This window comes from Haliotis rubra, unplaced genomic scaffold (assembly GCF_003918875.1).
Source record: "Haliotis rubra isolate DU_JTF1 unplaced genomic scaffold, ASM391887v1 Scf298, whole genome shotgun sequence".
Classification (NCBI taxonomy): Eukaryota; Metazoa; Mollusca; class Gastropoda; order Lepetellida; family Haliotidae; genus Haliotis; species Haliotis rubra.
The window spans coordinates 1029542-1044300 of NW_025766966.1; the positions used below are offsets into that span (position 1 = coordinate 1029542).

Sequence of the window (14759 nt, forward strand, 5' to 3'; positions counted from 1 at the left end):
TATGTTACATCTACAGTCTCCCAAACATCAACGTTTTACCATAATTAACGATCAGTTATTTTCACTGAGCTGTTACAGCCCTTGACACTGACAATCATCACTTACATTTTCATTCAAGATCTCAAAGATAGCTTTTATCCTGTACATTTGAACCATTATCACTAATCAAGCTGTAGGTCCCTGCAATCTATGCCCTTATTAACTGAGCAGTATTATTTCTTTCATATGTCTGAATATTGTTGTATATATTTCCAGTGTTTTAGTGAATGTTGAAATGTTACATCAAGACCCTGTTTTTCAGTATTTGTCATGAAGTACAATGCATTTCAGATTAAAGTTGATAGAAGAAGAACGCCTGAAGTCATCAACCGACTCCAACAACATGCAACTTAATAGTCCCAAACAGATAAACGGTCACAAGTCCCATGATCTGGACTCAAGTCTGGATGAACACATAACCCGCCTGATAGAGGAGAGGGATACCCTACTGAAGACTGGAGCCTACACCACTCAAGACAAGATCATTGCAGAGCTGGACAGACAGATTAGAGAGGCCATTGCACATAAAAATAGCTAACACACTGACAGCATGCTGATGGGTATATTTTCAGTATCAAGTGTTACATAACTATATCACCTTTCTGTGATCAGCCTCTTGTGGGGCTTGTGAGACAGGACATTGGCTAGAGTGGTCCTATAGCATCATGGGCTCTGTAGTGTATACCATAGGTCTATTGTCATATCATCTTAACTCCCCAGTATGTTGGAAATATTAGTTATACAGAACTCGTACATGACCACATCAAAGCATGCTGAGTGAGCAGTAGAAATGTTCTTAGGCAATAAATGTGTTAAAGATATAGACTGAGAGACATTTAGCACAGACTGACCAACAAGACCAAAGAGCTGCCTGTCAAATATGTTGCACATAGTATATTTCACTGTCAACAGTTATAACACGGAACAAACCCTTCCCTGACAGATGATTATTGGTTACGGTTAAGATAGTATACATCAAGAACTTTGAATAGTTTTAACATTGATTTTCTCCTGCTAAACCCACACAAAATTATCTCCAAGTAAAATAATCCACATTTATGATAAATTATATCAACCTTCCCATGTTAATCCATTGTGTCCAATCTCATGTTTTTAATTTGGCAGAATATCACCTTTTAATGCCAATGCTTGCAAATTTGGTCTTGGAAACTGAAGTTATTGAAATTATGAAACTCTACTGGTCTAGAGGAAACCTCAGGATCCAACCTTTGACACATAGCACTGAATAACACGGATTTGTTATCAGGAGTAGACATTAGCCATCAAAATATACATGCCAAAATGATGATGTCATATAGGAACATCCTGCATATTGCTGCAGGTTCAACCAGCTCTTAAGGCTACATATACCTTCAGTGACTCTGGTAGTCTAGTGCAAATTTCTATGCCAGGATCCAGATGATTATAGTCAGGAATGTCATCATTCATTCAAATTCATGACTCAGTAACAGTCATTTGTTATGCTGGAATTCTGCAAGTCGACACTGGAAACTACCATCTGAATCACCAGGGTTTGACTGAGAGTCACCATCTCCAGCTGTGAGGAGGATGAAACACAGTATCCTGCAACCATCGACAGCTGTTTGTCCAATAGAAATGCAGAGTAAATGCTTCCATGGAATCAGTGACCTGATACAATGTACATATAACATGCTCAGTTTGTAAACTGTTTGGTGTTATTTTAGAATTTACTGCCAAATAAATGATATTCCTATGCATTTATCAATATCCTGGCATTGTTGGGGAAGTCTTCTGTTTTCGATGTTTTTTGAAGACAACCATGTAAGACAGTGAAGCAAGGTGTATCTGAGAACTAGCATTGACATGACAAATTAACTATAGTCATATGATGACATCAGGTGTTTTGTAATGTCTTTGGAGCAGTACATATTTTGATGTATGCAATTCTGTTTAATATGGGCAACAGACAAACTACTGCTCATTTGATAAAATAAAATATCACAATGAGCTTGATTTTCCCGAAGGAAGATATACCTGTGATGTAAGGTGGAGAGGAACTAAGTGCTTGGTAGGTCATAGCAGTGCCATTATTGTTGCTGACCTGTGTACCTGTGTAAATATAATATTTACAGGCATAGACATTACAATGATGCCTTGACTGTTAGCTTTCATCTAGAATGTTTTATATCTTAGATGTTTGTAAAGTTTGAATCTTATATTAAACTGTAGGAATCTCTGTAAATAGTTTTGTAAATATATTTATTGTTGACATGTGTCAATGTAATCATTTTGTAAGAATTTGTAAATATGAAATAAATTTATATCAGGACAAACATTTACGTGTGTATTTGGACAACGTTTGTTATGACGTATTCACTTGTTGCTCAATACTGTACATACGGGTACAATGTGTGAAGCCAATTTCTGTTGTTCCCCACATGCTATTGCTAGAACTTTGCTAAAAGCGTTGTGAAACCCAACTCACTCACTCACTCCATGCAGTTTGGAGACAACATGGGATGAACCAGTTCACTGAGCCTGGCTACACAATCTATTCAGTTGTTGCATTTAATGACAGGTATGGGTTATTGGGCGTGATAATCTTTCTTGTAACTGCCACAGATTTTGAGTAATTCAATAGTTAAAGGGTGAAAATATATGGAGCAGTAAGAACATACTCCGAAACGTCATGTCCTTCATATTACAGAAGTCAACAGCCATACATTTTCACCCTTTGTGTGCATCACTTCTAAATGCCAAGGCCCTGATTCCATAGTTGGTATTGACCAGCTGACATTGTGATCGGGGAGATGCGAGGTTTGTCTGGCAGCTCGTGTCATTCAGCCCTGGTGTAGTGGCGACTAGCTCAGGATGGTCTGTTTGACTCCAGTGGAGATTGCTGTGATATGACAGTAATACTAAAGCTGCAGCATGCATCAATATTGACCTTGACTGAGACCAGGTGTCTGCCACGTGGGGATTACATTAGACTGCAGCATGAAACACTTTCTAACGCCAGCATTTGTTTGCTGAGGTAACATAGACTGTTTGGACAAACTAAGGCAAACACAGCAATTTTGTAGGCTTACAGCCCTTGGATTAAGAATAAGATTCAACTTCACAGCATGTAACCGTGAAACATAGACTTTAGGGATGAAATAATCAGTGCTTCCAGATTATCAAACATCTCACGATTATCAGACAAGCAGCTATGGTTAACACTTCCCTTTGGTTCATTAACGCCATGTCAGCATAAAAAGGACAGGGTGTGATAATGCTGCAAAATTGAATTGTGTGCATGGCCAAGGAAAACAGTGCATGAAGACATGTTTATTGAACTTACATTCATTGCCATGTGGCACACTACCAACAAACAACATATGACAAACTTGAAAGGACTTTAACTCTTAGCCGCCATATAGCTGGAATATTGCTGAGTGCGGCGTAAAACTAAACTCACTCACTCACTTTAACTCTTAGCAGTCATCAACGATCTTGGAACCATCGGGCAATATGTTATCCTCCATGGGTATGAAGGCCGATTCACTTGCACCAGCATGAGGTCTCGCGTATAGATTCACGATCTGTGAAATCTGGACAGTATCTCGTTTCAACATGTGAAAAACACTGGTGTCAAGCACTGATGTCTAGGCGTGGTCTATCCAAAGGACAGTATAAACATGCGAGCATGTGATATCGGGTCAGAAGTATGCGAATGCACGCCGTCTGTTACCGGAGACCAGCCTCGCGCACTGACTGGAAATGTTAACGCCACTGGCTTTCCGAGGTTAATTTCTGAAGGTTTTTTTTCTGAATATGGTGGCATTTAGGAAGTGATGACGCCTTGTTGCTGTCAAGAGAAACATGTCCTCCCTCTTCTTGGTGGAACGCTGTCGACCACCGGCATGTCGCTTGTTGGCCGATCCAGACGTCTGGCACAGATCCCGTGGCTGCTGATCACACTTTGGCTAACACCAAAGATGTTTGCAACTTGACCAAGGGCCATTTTAAAGTATGCCCATGAATCTGGCATTTGGCATAATTTCACGATTCTGCCGTAATATATCAAAAGACGGGTTTTCTAGCCCCTTCTGCACATCGTGCCCATATGACTCTTTGCCTGTCTATTCATCGTGAAACCAAGGCCCTGTAGGGGTCACTCAATAAATGTGTACTGATATATTTCAGTCTTTATTTGTTGGTTGATTTAGTGTCATTGATTTATGTCAATTGATGCACAGGACTCGCAAGAAAACAAAATCTCGAACAGGATGTCTGCAGTGAAGGGCGCTATTCGCGGATACATGTTGGTAGGGCTATAAAGGTCGACCTACCGATATACTGACATTGTACATATATTTTAGTGTTGCAGCATCTTTACGCGGACGTCTAACTGAGGTTCCTTTATTGCTTATTTCGCCTACGTTAAACTTGTATTCCTGTTCAATACTTACAGATTGTATCACTTTACGTGTATCGTGATGTGTATGGTGGTACCCCTATACATAGGCGGACCCAGAATGTTTTAAAGGTGAGTGTGTGGGGTGGGGGCTGGGGTTTAGGGGTTTGTATTTTCTAACCCTGTTGTTATGTTGTTAACCCCCTGAACCCCACCTTGACTCTGCCATTGCAAAACATTAACTTCAATGTGGTCTTTAGTCATTTTTCAAAGGTATCACTATAAAACTTCGTTAAACCTCAGCTATATAATCTTCTCTGACAACGTTTGTCCTGCTCAAGTCAGACCGCTTTCTTGATAGTTGTTGATTATTACTGCAACCCGTGTAAAACAATACTCCTCATCCAGTCGCAAGTATAACAAAAGCCAGCTGAAGCAACCTGCCACACATATAACGTTCCTATTTCCAGACTGTTAACTTGCATAGCTAATCCCATGAATTCCTGTGTTGTAAAACCTCACTCACTCATTATCAGAAAGGAAAGTTAAAGACAAACATTTAGGACGTATTATACGGTAAATACCTTTCTCAATCACTGACACAGGAAACTGTTTCAACGAATCATTTAACGACTTCTAATTATTGGCGTAAACATTCCCCCTGGGTTGTGCTAGCCTTTTAGTCCCCACTCCGTAGACCATTACAGACTATCCTCAAGAAATGTGAAAAACATGGAATACACGTTGCCTGAAAATAACAGGTCTCACTATCCATTGCTGGCAGGAACCCGTGAAGATCCGGGTTAGAATTGGTCTTCAGCAATTCATGCTTGTTGTAAGAGGCGACTATAACGGGATCGGGTGGTCAGGCTCGCTGAATTTGGTTGATACATGTCATCGTATCCCAATTGCGTAGATCTATGTTCATGATGATGATCACTGGATTGTCTGGTCCAGACTCGATTAGTTACAGACCGCCGCCATATAGCTGAAATATTGCTGAATGCGACGTAAAACTAAACTCACTCACTCAATGCTGGCAAGTAAGCTAAGGCGACCAAGAGGATCGGACGGTCAGGTGCGGTGACGGTTGTTTGTGTGTCAGTGAAACTCTTGTCTGAGATCGTTTTGCTCAATCACTGGTCATCTTGGCAACAGTGTTTTTTTCCGGGTAGCTGTCGTATAGCTTACCAGGATGTTGTTGAATGCAGTGTTACAAAGCAAACAAACTCTTCTGCGGTGAGTTCTGTTCAATAGTTTCCAGAGAAAAGAATATTCATATGAAAATTATTGCACAAACTATCTGTGGAAATAATTCCACTGGAATCTGGAAATTGGAATATTATTTCTCATGCAAGAATCTCTCGGAATTAGTATCCTCTTCATACGCTCCGTGCAAATTAGCGATTTTACGTTCGCTTCAGTAAATAATGCAGTCATGTTGACATTTTAGGTGTTTCAGCAACATGTCCTTTAAAAACAAGCCTATAATTTGTCCATTTACTTCTGTTTCGTGTGGTTTAATCGTTTAAGACTTTTCAGATGGAGTCCGGTGATAACTAACAAGATGCCACCAAGCTGTCCAATTACAAATGTGTAGTGAACGAAAGTAACGAAATGGTCACACGCCCTGAAACAGTGTGTTGTCGGAAAATGGAAGGGAAGTAACTCTAAACGCGGACGTTGCCATAACAGCACAAAACAAAGCAGGTGCTCGTGCCTTGTGGACCGCAAATGAGGGTTAAGACGGTTGCATGTTAATGACGAAGGTATGTTTATGTTTTAGATGACTTAAGATTACGTGTACCTTTTGACACATGTAGTGTTTAATGTTTTGGTTCCCTCAGATGTCTGGTCAATACAAACGTATCGACATAGCCTTATCTCAGAGCTCCCCTGATGATTGGGGTTCATGTGTACATTTTCACACAGTTAATTTTGTAACTTATATGAGGTATGCAAGCGTGTCCAGAGATCAACTCTAGGGTAATATTTCATCTTACTGCAGCAGAATAATTTGCATTTATTACATAAACGTACTGATTAGCGTCGTCTTGTGAATCGGGTTTGTTTTTAGTGACATTAAAAAAAAATGGAACATCAACTGATTTTAACGTCTTGGTACGTTTTGTTGGAGATAGTGTTGTAAACACTGGCTTCTCCTCCTTGTGTACGATCAGTCCACGGTTATCCTGTTAGACAATCAGCTACAATCATGACCAGTGAGCTTCATGGATGTGCCAGTGATTGATTATGTAACCGAGTACCGATCAGTTACCCTTAATGTATGTAAACACTGTTCGATTGTCAGTGCCATAGCTGATCGTGGAGGAATATGACATAATGTATTGACTTTCTGTACGTGGTTGCTATGTATTCCTATTTCAGTTTTCATATTTATCAGATGTAGGTCTGCATAGATTCACAAGTGAAAGATTAATGAAACCAACTGGATGAAAGTGATGTATACTTGAAGATCGTTTATGGTTAGCGCATGTTATCTGTTTAATACATCTGCATAATTATTGTTTCCTTGAGGATATTGTCCCCATTCCACAATGTGATCTTAGCACTGCTGTGTGTGTGAGTGATAGTGGTGTTCCGATGATCGAAAATAATTGAAAATCGATCGAAAGAAGGATTAAGAATGATTATCGTTTATAAAAAAAACATATTTTCAATTAATTGGAATTTTGTTGTTTTAGTTTAACACACTTGAATGAAGTAAACTAGCGATAAAATTTGACAAATATTCACGTACAGACATGCGCTCAACAGTGCATGTCTTTTCTAACTACTTTTATTGTTTAATTACAATTCCAGTATCTTTCTTGCATGCATGCACTTCATTGCATGACAGTATTAGTTGTAAGAAACATTTATTAGAAACAACCTGGGGAAAAACCCTTTAAATTGGTGATTTCATTAAATTTGTATATATTTCAATTATAATCCACAATCCTCCGATAATCGATAGTGGATTTGGTTTCCGATTCCCAACACTAGTGAGTGATCTTACACCTATGTTAAAGTATGGGAGTTTCCTACCTTATTGCAGTCAGGCTGTGTAGTGCAACAGGGCCCAGCATTATACATGACACAATGTCTGTCCTGTGTATGTCCTTGAAATGGAAATGAATGCCATGTATCTCCTATAATGTGGAGTTTAATAATAGTGTACTGATACAGTGATACAATATGGTATTCTTTCACATGCGTGCAAAAGCAGTTGCACAGATTGGGTGTAACCCATATAATGTGAATATATGGTTTGACGTCAAGCATTTATTTTCTGAAACCAGCTTGAGTTTTGGAAATCGTATCATTCATTTACTTAGCGTATTCATAATTATTATTTGGTTTTAAGTAATGAGGTGAGATCTTCCCAGGAATACTCATTAAGGACATTCCCCTTTAGTTGTCAGAGTTGTTAAAACTCCTTTCTTATATATTGGGATGATTACCAAACAAGACCAGCTACTGGCTAATATACCACTGTCAAACTTCTTTAATTGAAACATTTATGAAGAAAGGCATCATCTCAAATATGGAACAATTTATCGTTTCCACCAAAATATGGTTAGGAGCTTTTCCACTTTTTAGGTACATTATGACACAAGGAATTTCATCTTGTGATGTTGGTGTTTCTAGAGTATGTTTGTCAGCATCAGTTTAATGTGGGGAAGAAATTTCACCTCACCTTTATTACAGTGCTGTAAACACTGACAGACTGCTCCTGCATTCACTGGGATGTCCTTGGTAATGAACCATAGCATGAATACATACAGAGGCTTTGTTTCAGATCTGTAAGTCTTGAACTCAGTCTTGGAAAAAGTCAGTGTAGGAATGAATGAGTTTGAATATATATCTCCATTACAAGCTATCTTAGTGAACACAATTAAGAAATTCACTCTGAAACTATGGAATCATTCTGTGTCTAAACTAATGGTAACAGTGATTAATGTTTAACAGCAATGGACAATATCTTTACCTCTGAATGATCAGCCTGATGGTCTAATGCTCACCCAGCTGGCAGGTATTGAGGACTACAACAGAAGCAACATTGGGTCAACATTCTAAGCAAAACACGCTTGGGCTTATGTTGGTTCAAAGTTGGCAAAGAAATGTAACCCCAATGTTGGATGAATGTCTGTATTCGTCAATATCCCCACGCTGCCTGAAATCCAGCAATACTATCACAAAGCCAACAATACATTCTTCAAGCTGAATTCACTTTGACCTCTATGCTTGAAATAGCAGCTCAATAGCAGCTCAATAGCAGCCCCATGAAATGGAGACATTCTTTGTACAGGCCTACCATACAAACGGTGAACAAATCATCAAAACTGAACTCATATACACCAAAACAGAACAAAACCACCAAAACTGCAACAATATCCTCTAAAACCGAAACAATACATCTGTAATGGAAGACTAATCGTTTGAAATGGAAACAAAACTTGCGTATCAGCTGCACTAAGAATGAACAAAGTTTTTGTAAACTTTTTAAATCACTAAAATATAGTAATGTTGAATGTGACACTATGAACACTTTATTTACAAAACTGAAGAGAAACAGGACCACGGCATGTTGACAAGAAATCCTATTCGGTCGAACGAGGGACCACATTGTGTAGAATTGCAAGCCTGACACTGAGAAGTATTGACATAGGTTTGAAGCTTACTACAATAGGGGGTTTATGCACTACATCCCAATATCAAATTTTCAAGATTAGACTCATAGTGACGAAAAACAATTATGTACCAAAGCCTATTCGTCTCCCCTCGCCGCCATCTTTGACGATTTGTATGCCGTTTCGGGATGCTATGACTGCCGTGTTGGGATGCTATGAATGCCGCTTTGTACGGCTCGGCGACCATTCTCGCGCGCTCTTGTAGCTGATACGCGAGTTTTGTTTCCATTTCAAACGATTAGTCTTCCATTACAGACGTATTGTTTCGGTTTTAGAGGATATTGTTGCAGTTTTGGTGGTTTTTGTTCTGTTTTGGTGTATATGAGATCAGTTTTGATGATTTGTTCACCGTTTGTATGGTAGGCCTATTTGTAGAGTACCTTTGGATAGTTTGATATTGGGCCAAGAAAACTTTGAAATTATATTACAGGTACTTGATATATTGTATATTTTTAAAACAATTTTTGAGGCTATGAGCAAATTTATGAAAACATATTTTAATCCAATTAAAGCATATTTGATTTATATTGAAAACCACCAGACAGTATGCCCTGCACAAAGTTCCACATAATGATGTGAAACATTTGAATTGATCTTGGCCGTACCCCAAACATCTAGCATTGAGGGCAAGACTCAGACCAGGCAAAATAGTCTTTGCACTTAAAGGTCCTAATAGCCATTCCGTGGTCTGTCCTTGGGTTTGGTCACTGAAGACTCTGATGACACAAACTTGAGCTGCATCGTGACTTTCGCAGGGAGCTACTTAAATATTAACAATATTTGGTTGCCTTGTCCTTTCTGAAAAATATTTGGGTGTCTGACAAAAATACGTCTTTAGCATGGGTCCACACACACACACGTGGTCACACCAGTGGGAATGCAGGACTGACTGTATTAACATTACATGATGCCATGTAATTATAGGGAAAACCTTTGGATTGAATTATAACAGTTTTACTTTTATATTTTAATTCTTGAAGATGTTTGTATATTGTATTGCATAATGCATACCTCTCTTATGGGTACAGCTGCTGAAACTGCCTTGGGATACATGACAACCGGCAAGAGAAACAGAGACAACAATGTGTCACTTTCTCAATGAAACTGATGTAGACAAATCCCAATTTATTTAGAGTATCATGTCACTTGTGTCATTAGTGGCAGACAGTTCTATTTGCTTGTGAAATATACTGTAATTATTCAAAAGCAGTAAATTTGCCTTTCTACAGCATCTAATTAATAGTAAATAATAATAAATAATAAATGCAGAAGTACTGAATTTGTAAAACCTGATGTGATAACAAATATCAATGAACAACAAGCACGAACACACACCTCACCTGGAAGGATTGATTGAAACCCTCACATAGGAGAAACTTTCAGAATACTGCTGTTTTTGTTCTGGATGTTACAAGGTGTGAGAGAGCCGACGGATGAAAACTTGTCAAATAACCATTATATATCTCAAACTTTATGGTTCCTTCAATGGGAAAATGTGTTTAGACAATTACTGGTATATATCGAATATACTTCAGAGTCACAAAACATAACTTAGAACGCTAAATTGGGTGAAATATTTTTTGCGACCAGAATGAACATGAAGTTGATAAAAGTCGGTTTGTTAAAGGTTTTTCTTTCACCACAGACACAACAATGACGATGGGCGACACAGTGGTGATGGACATCATCAGGTTGGCTCAGAATGGACAGAACCTGTACACACAGGGCAATGCCACAGACGCTCTGGAGGAATTCAAGAAAGCAAATGAGCTTGCCGCACAGACGGACTCCATCTCAGTCAAGGAGACCTGTCTCTACAATCTGGCCACAGCCTATGCTGCAAACAGAAATGGAAAAAAAGCGCTCGAGTGTTTACGAAAATTAAGTACGAGTTACCATGACACATTGAATGAAGGTGAACTGACTTTCATTCGTGGACTGGCGGAGCAACATTCTGGAAGAAAGCAGCCCCAAACTGTTTTCTTGTACAAGAAGGCTCTGAATCAGTTAAACTTGTTGCAGAGTAATCTGAATGTGTCATTAAAGAAGTACATTCTGGAACAGTTGTGTGACCTTGAGCAAGACAACGAAGAAGCCTTGATTGACTACAAGCAGCAGTTGTCCGGGGTGTACGGGTATCTGAAGTCTCCACTGAAGCAGATCCAGATGCTGTGTGATGTAGCCAATCTCTTGTTTGCAGTCAATAACAAGGATAAAGCATATACTGCAGCTGATGATTGTCTGTTGGTGGTTCAACAGTTAGGGAGGACAGGTGAGAGTACAACATAATAATCTAGAAATATGCAGTAATAGGGACCATTCATAATTTATGGCTGGGGTGGGGTGGGGTTGATGATGATTTTTATGGAGAACCATGTACAGTGTGAATGACCCCCCTAGAATTTATGTACAATGTAATTGACTACACCCCCCACCTCTGCATGTCATGTACAAATTTGCTGCCCCACCCCCTAGTACATGTGTACAAAATTGATGACCCCCCTACCCCCTACCTCTCCAGAACAAAGTCATAATCATTAACGGTCCTTACCTCTGTTTTTTTACACTGAAATACAAATCACTTTATGAACCCATTTGTGTGTATACTTGACATATATTAGCAACAATTTTGCTGGGACTCAGAGAGAGGTCCGGATTATGAAGAAAACTGGAGTACACAGAGTAGTTCCAATTGGGGATTTTCCGCTTTGGGACAATTGCTGTGACTGTGTTAGTCAGATGACCTCACTTCTGATATAGACAGTAATTTGACTTTCAGTCTCCCAGCTGTATTGCTGTGTTTGTTTATTGATGGACTGAACTAAGGGATTGATGCTTTGTTTCATGTGCAGTAAAAATCCAAGGAGAAACTGACCATGAGATCAGGAGGACGACAGAGAAGTGTCTGGAAGTTGCTGGCTCAGCAGTGAGTTCACAATACTTGGGTACGTTCAAGAGTGAAAGGAACCACTCTTTGTTAAAATGAGGTGAGGTGAAATTGGGTTTAACGTCGTGCTTGAGAATATTTCGCTCATATGACGAAGTGCATGCGTGTGTATGTGTATGTGCGGCTGCTTGTACTTGCCCAGACTGAAGCTGGTTTTATAGTGCTAGCCCACTGAGATACCATGCTGCAGTGAAGCATAAATACCAGTGGTGTAACGATTCATCGATAGTACCAATATTTACATCGTCAACTACGCGATACGAGAGTATCGATGCAAAACACATTTAGGCAATAAATCAGGATATTTATATCGCAAGGGCCCATGATACATCGATGTATCGCCACAAGAGACGATATATCCCGATACAATTTGAATACTACTTAAAGTTGAAAGGAGTATTGCATTAGGAATAGGAAAGGAGTCTCTTTGAAATTCTTCTGAATTCTAAAAGCAAATTGAACTTTAAAGGAATTTGTTTGTGTCTGTTGTCTCTGTTACATGAACGAAGGAGTTGGTGTACAAGTCACAGAGTGTGAACATTTTACAAACTCTGTGAACTGTAGAATACTTGTCTTCACGTAATTGAAATATGCAGATATGTTTTAGTTGTTTGACAAATAACACTATTTTATTTACAACTATGAACGATGTCTTAGCGTTGTTAAGAAAGAGAACAAAGAGAAGATAAAATTTAGAAAGCAGACTTAAGTGTTTCTGAACGCTGATATAAATTACATTGAGTTGTTTGTGAAAGCATTGGTGTAAAAACACAACCTCCTAAGGGAAACTTCACTTTCAAATTTATATATATATCTTAAATCAAGGTATACTGAATATGTTTGACTTTCTTAAGCATTAAATGCTTAAACTTTTTCAGATGAACAGCTTTTAAAATGTGTGTGAATGGAACACAAGTTCTGCTGTATAACAATTAAAGTTTCAGTCATTTTATCTGTCATATCTGTTCTGTTATTAGAAAGTATCGGGATACGTATCGTATCGCCACCATTGTATCGTGATGATAATCGTCTCGCAGGCTCCTTGCCAATACTTTCAATATATATCGTCTCGCCTCATAAAACTGGTATCGGGATATATCGTCTCGCCACTTAGGCCACGATACACAGCTCTAATAAATACCCCACTCAGACACATTATACTGACTCCGAGCCGACCAGTCCTTGTTGTACCCATTAATGCCGAACGCCAGGCAGGGACCAACAAGTACCATATTTTAACGTCTTGTTAAAAAGAGAAAATTGTAGGTAGCAAACAAACTTATTCCAACTGAAACTTCAGTACAACTGGATTTTTCAGTGGAACATTCAACCACAGCATTCATTCATGGCGATGTCCAGCACCAAGTTCACGATTTGTGAATATGTAAGGGTCAACCAAAATCATCCTGATCTTTATAAGATATAGATGAATAGTGATTGTGTGTTTTTGTTTATTTATTTGTTTATTCATTTTATTTTTCATTTAATTAACATATTTTATTACCATAGTCACTGTTATATTGTGAGATATACATCCTGGGAGCAGTGTTAACATAAGCAGTAACGCTTGTTCACCAATCCCAATTCATTTTCATGAATAAAAATATGTTTAAAACCACAGGGGAAATATAAAGGAATTGATGATGTAAAAACAACCATCCAGAAATAACTATTAAAGACAGACATGACTGGGCTAGTACAATAGAAATACAATTTTAAAATATCTAGTGTAAAATAAATTCAATACTAATCCTAGTTAAACTTGTTTAATTTATTTTACAAAGTTAGCTGAAACTTTTTAAAAGTTGTTAATATTTATAGAAATTGTTCACCCTGATTAAAAATATACCCTGCGGCACAAAGTATATTTTCACTCATATGGACTTTCTCAGGGTAAATGCAGAAACTCAACAGGGGAGACAACTCTGCACCAAAGCTTCAGTGTCAGCTTTGCCATCACTGCTACCTAACTTTGTGTACAAGTTGACGTTGTGTATTTCAGTGCCCATCCTTAACGAGATAGGCTTGCTGTTCACCCAGCTGCGAGAGATGGATAGGGCTCTTGACTGCTTCAACCAGGCTCGGCAGATGCTGTCATATGCAGACAACAATGTCCGTAGGAATGAGGCTGTCATCATCCAGAACATCGGTGCTGTGCATAACTTCAAGTCTGTGGACAACAGACCAGCGGCACAGATTGCACTAAAGTTCCATGAAGAAGCAATTTCCAAATATGGTATGTTTGGCCATTGCTGTCAAGCCAGTTGAACTGATCACCAAAAATACTCAATATTGTGTTTGCCTTTGTAGAAGGAGACACAGAACTATGCTGGTATGAAAATTGTTTGAAATCTATGTTCATTTCTTTACAGGCAGGCAGAAGAGTTACAAGGCTCAAGGCCACTGTCATGTCAACAAGGCATATGCTGAAAGCATTACGAGAGACATCAGCGGGGCACAAGAGGCATATCTACTGGCACTCACCACTGCCAAAAATGGAGGTAAGCTTCAATGTTGTCAGGATTTAATTTTCATCTCTTCATCAAGCAAATGCTCAACAACTGTATGCAAGGGATTAGATATTAGTTTACATATACATATTAACGCAGATATTAACACATGCAAACAGGATAACATGGTGTTACTCTTCAGTCAACCGTTTCCTTCCCCCTGACAACATGGTGTTACTCTTCAGTCC

The 14759-nt window shown here is 38.8% G+C and overlaps 2 protein-coding genes across 2 annotated transcripts in view; both read left to right on the forward strand.

The window, feature by feature from the left end:
- LOC124282312 (centrosomal protein of 120 kDa-like) overlaps positions 1 to 2360 on the forward strand; it is a 53491-nt gene extending 51131 nt beyond the window's left edge. Inside the window, 1 exon segment of the mRNA XM_046718275.1 lies at positions 331 to 2360. Coding sequence (XP_046574231.1) covers positions 331 to 577 — 247 coding nt within the window. The 3' untranslated portion in view covers positions 578 to 2360.
- A 3745-nt stretch (positions 2361 to 6105) lies between these two features.
- The window catches only part of LOC124282313, a 39198-nt gene continuing 30544 nt past the window's right edge, over positions 6106 to 14759 (forward strand). Inside the window, exons 1-5 of the mRNA XM_046718276.1 lie at positions 6106 to 6189; positions 10760 to 11386; positions 11967 to 12059; positions 14064 to 14297; positions 14434 to 14562. Of these exons, the coding sequence (XP_046574232.1) occupies positions 10768 to 11386; positions 11967 to 12059; positions 14064 to 14297; positions 14434 to 14562 (1075 nt within the window). The 5' untranslated portion in view covers positions 6106 to 6189; positions 10760 to 10767. The remainder of the gene's footprint in view (positions 6190 to 10759; positions 11387 to 11966; positions 12060 to 14063; positions 14298 to 14433; positions 14563 to 14759) is intronic.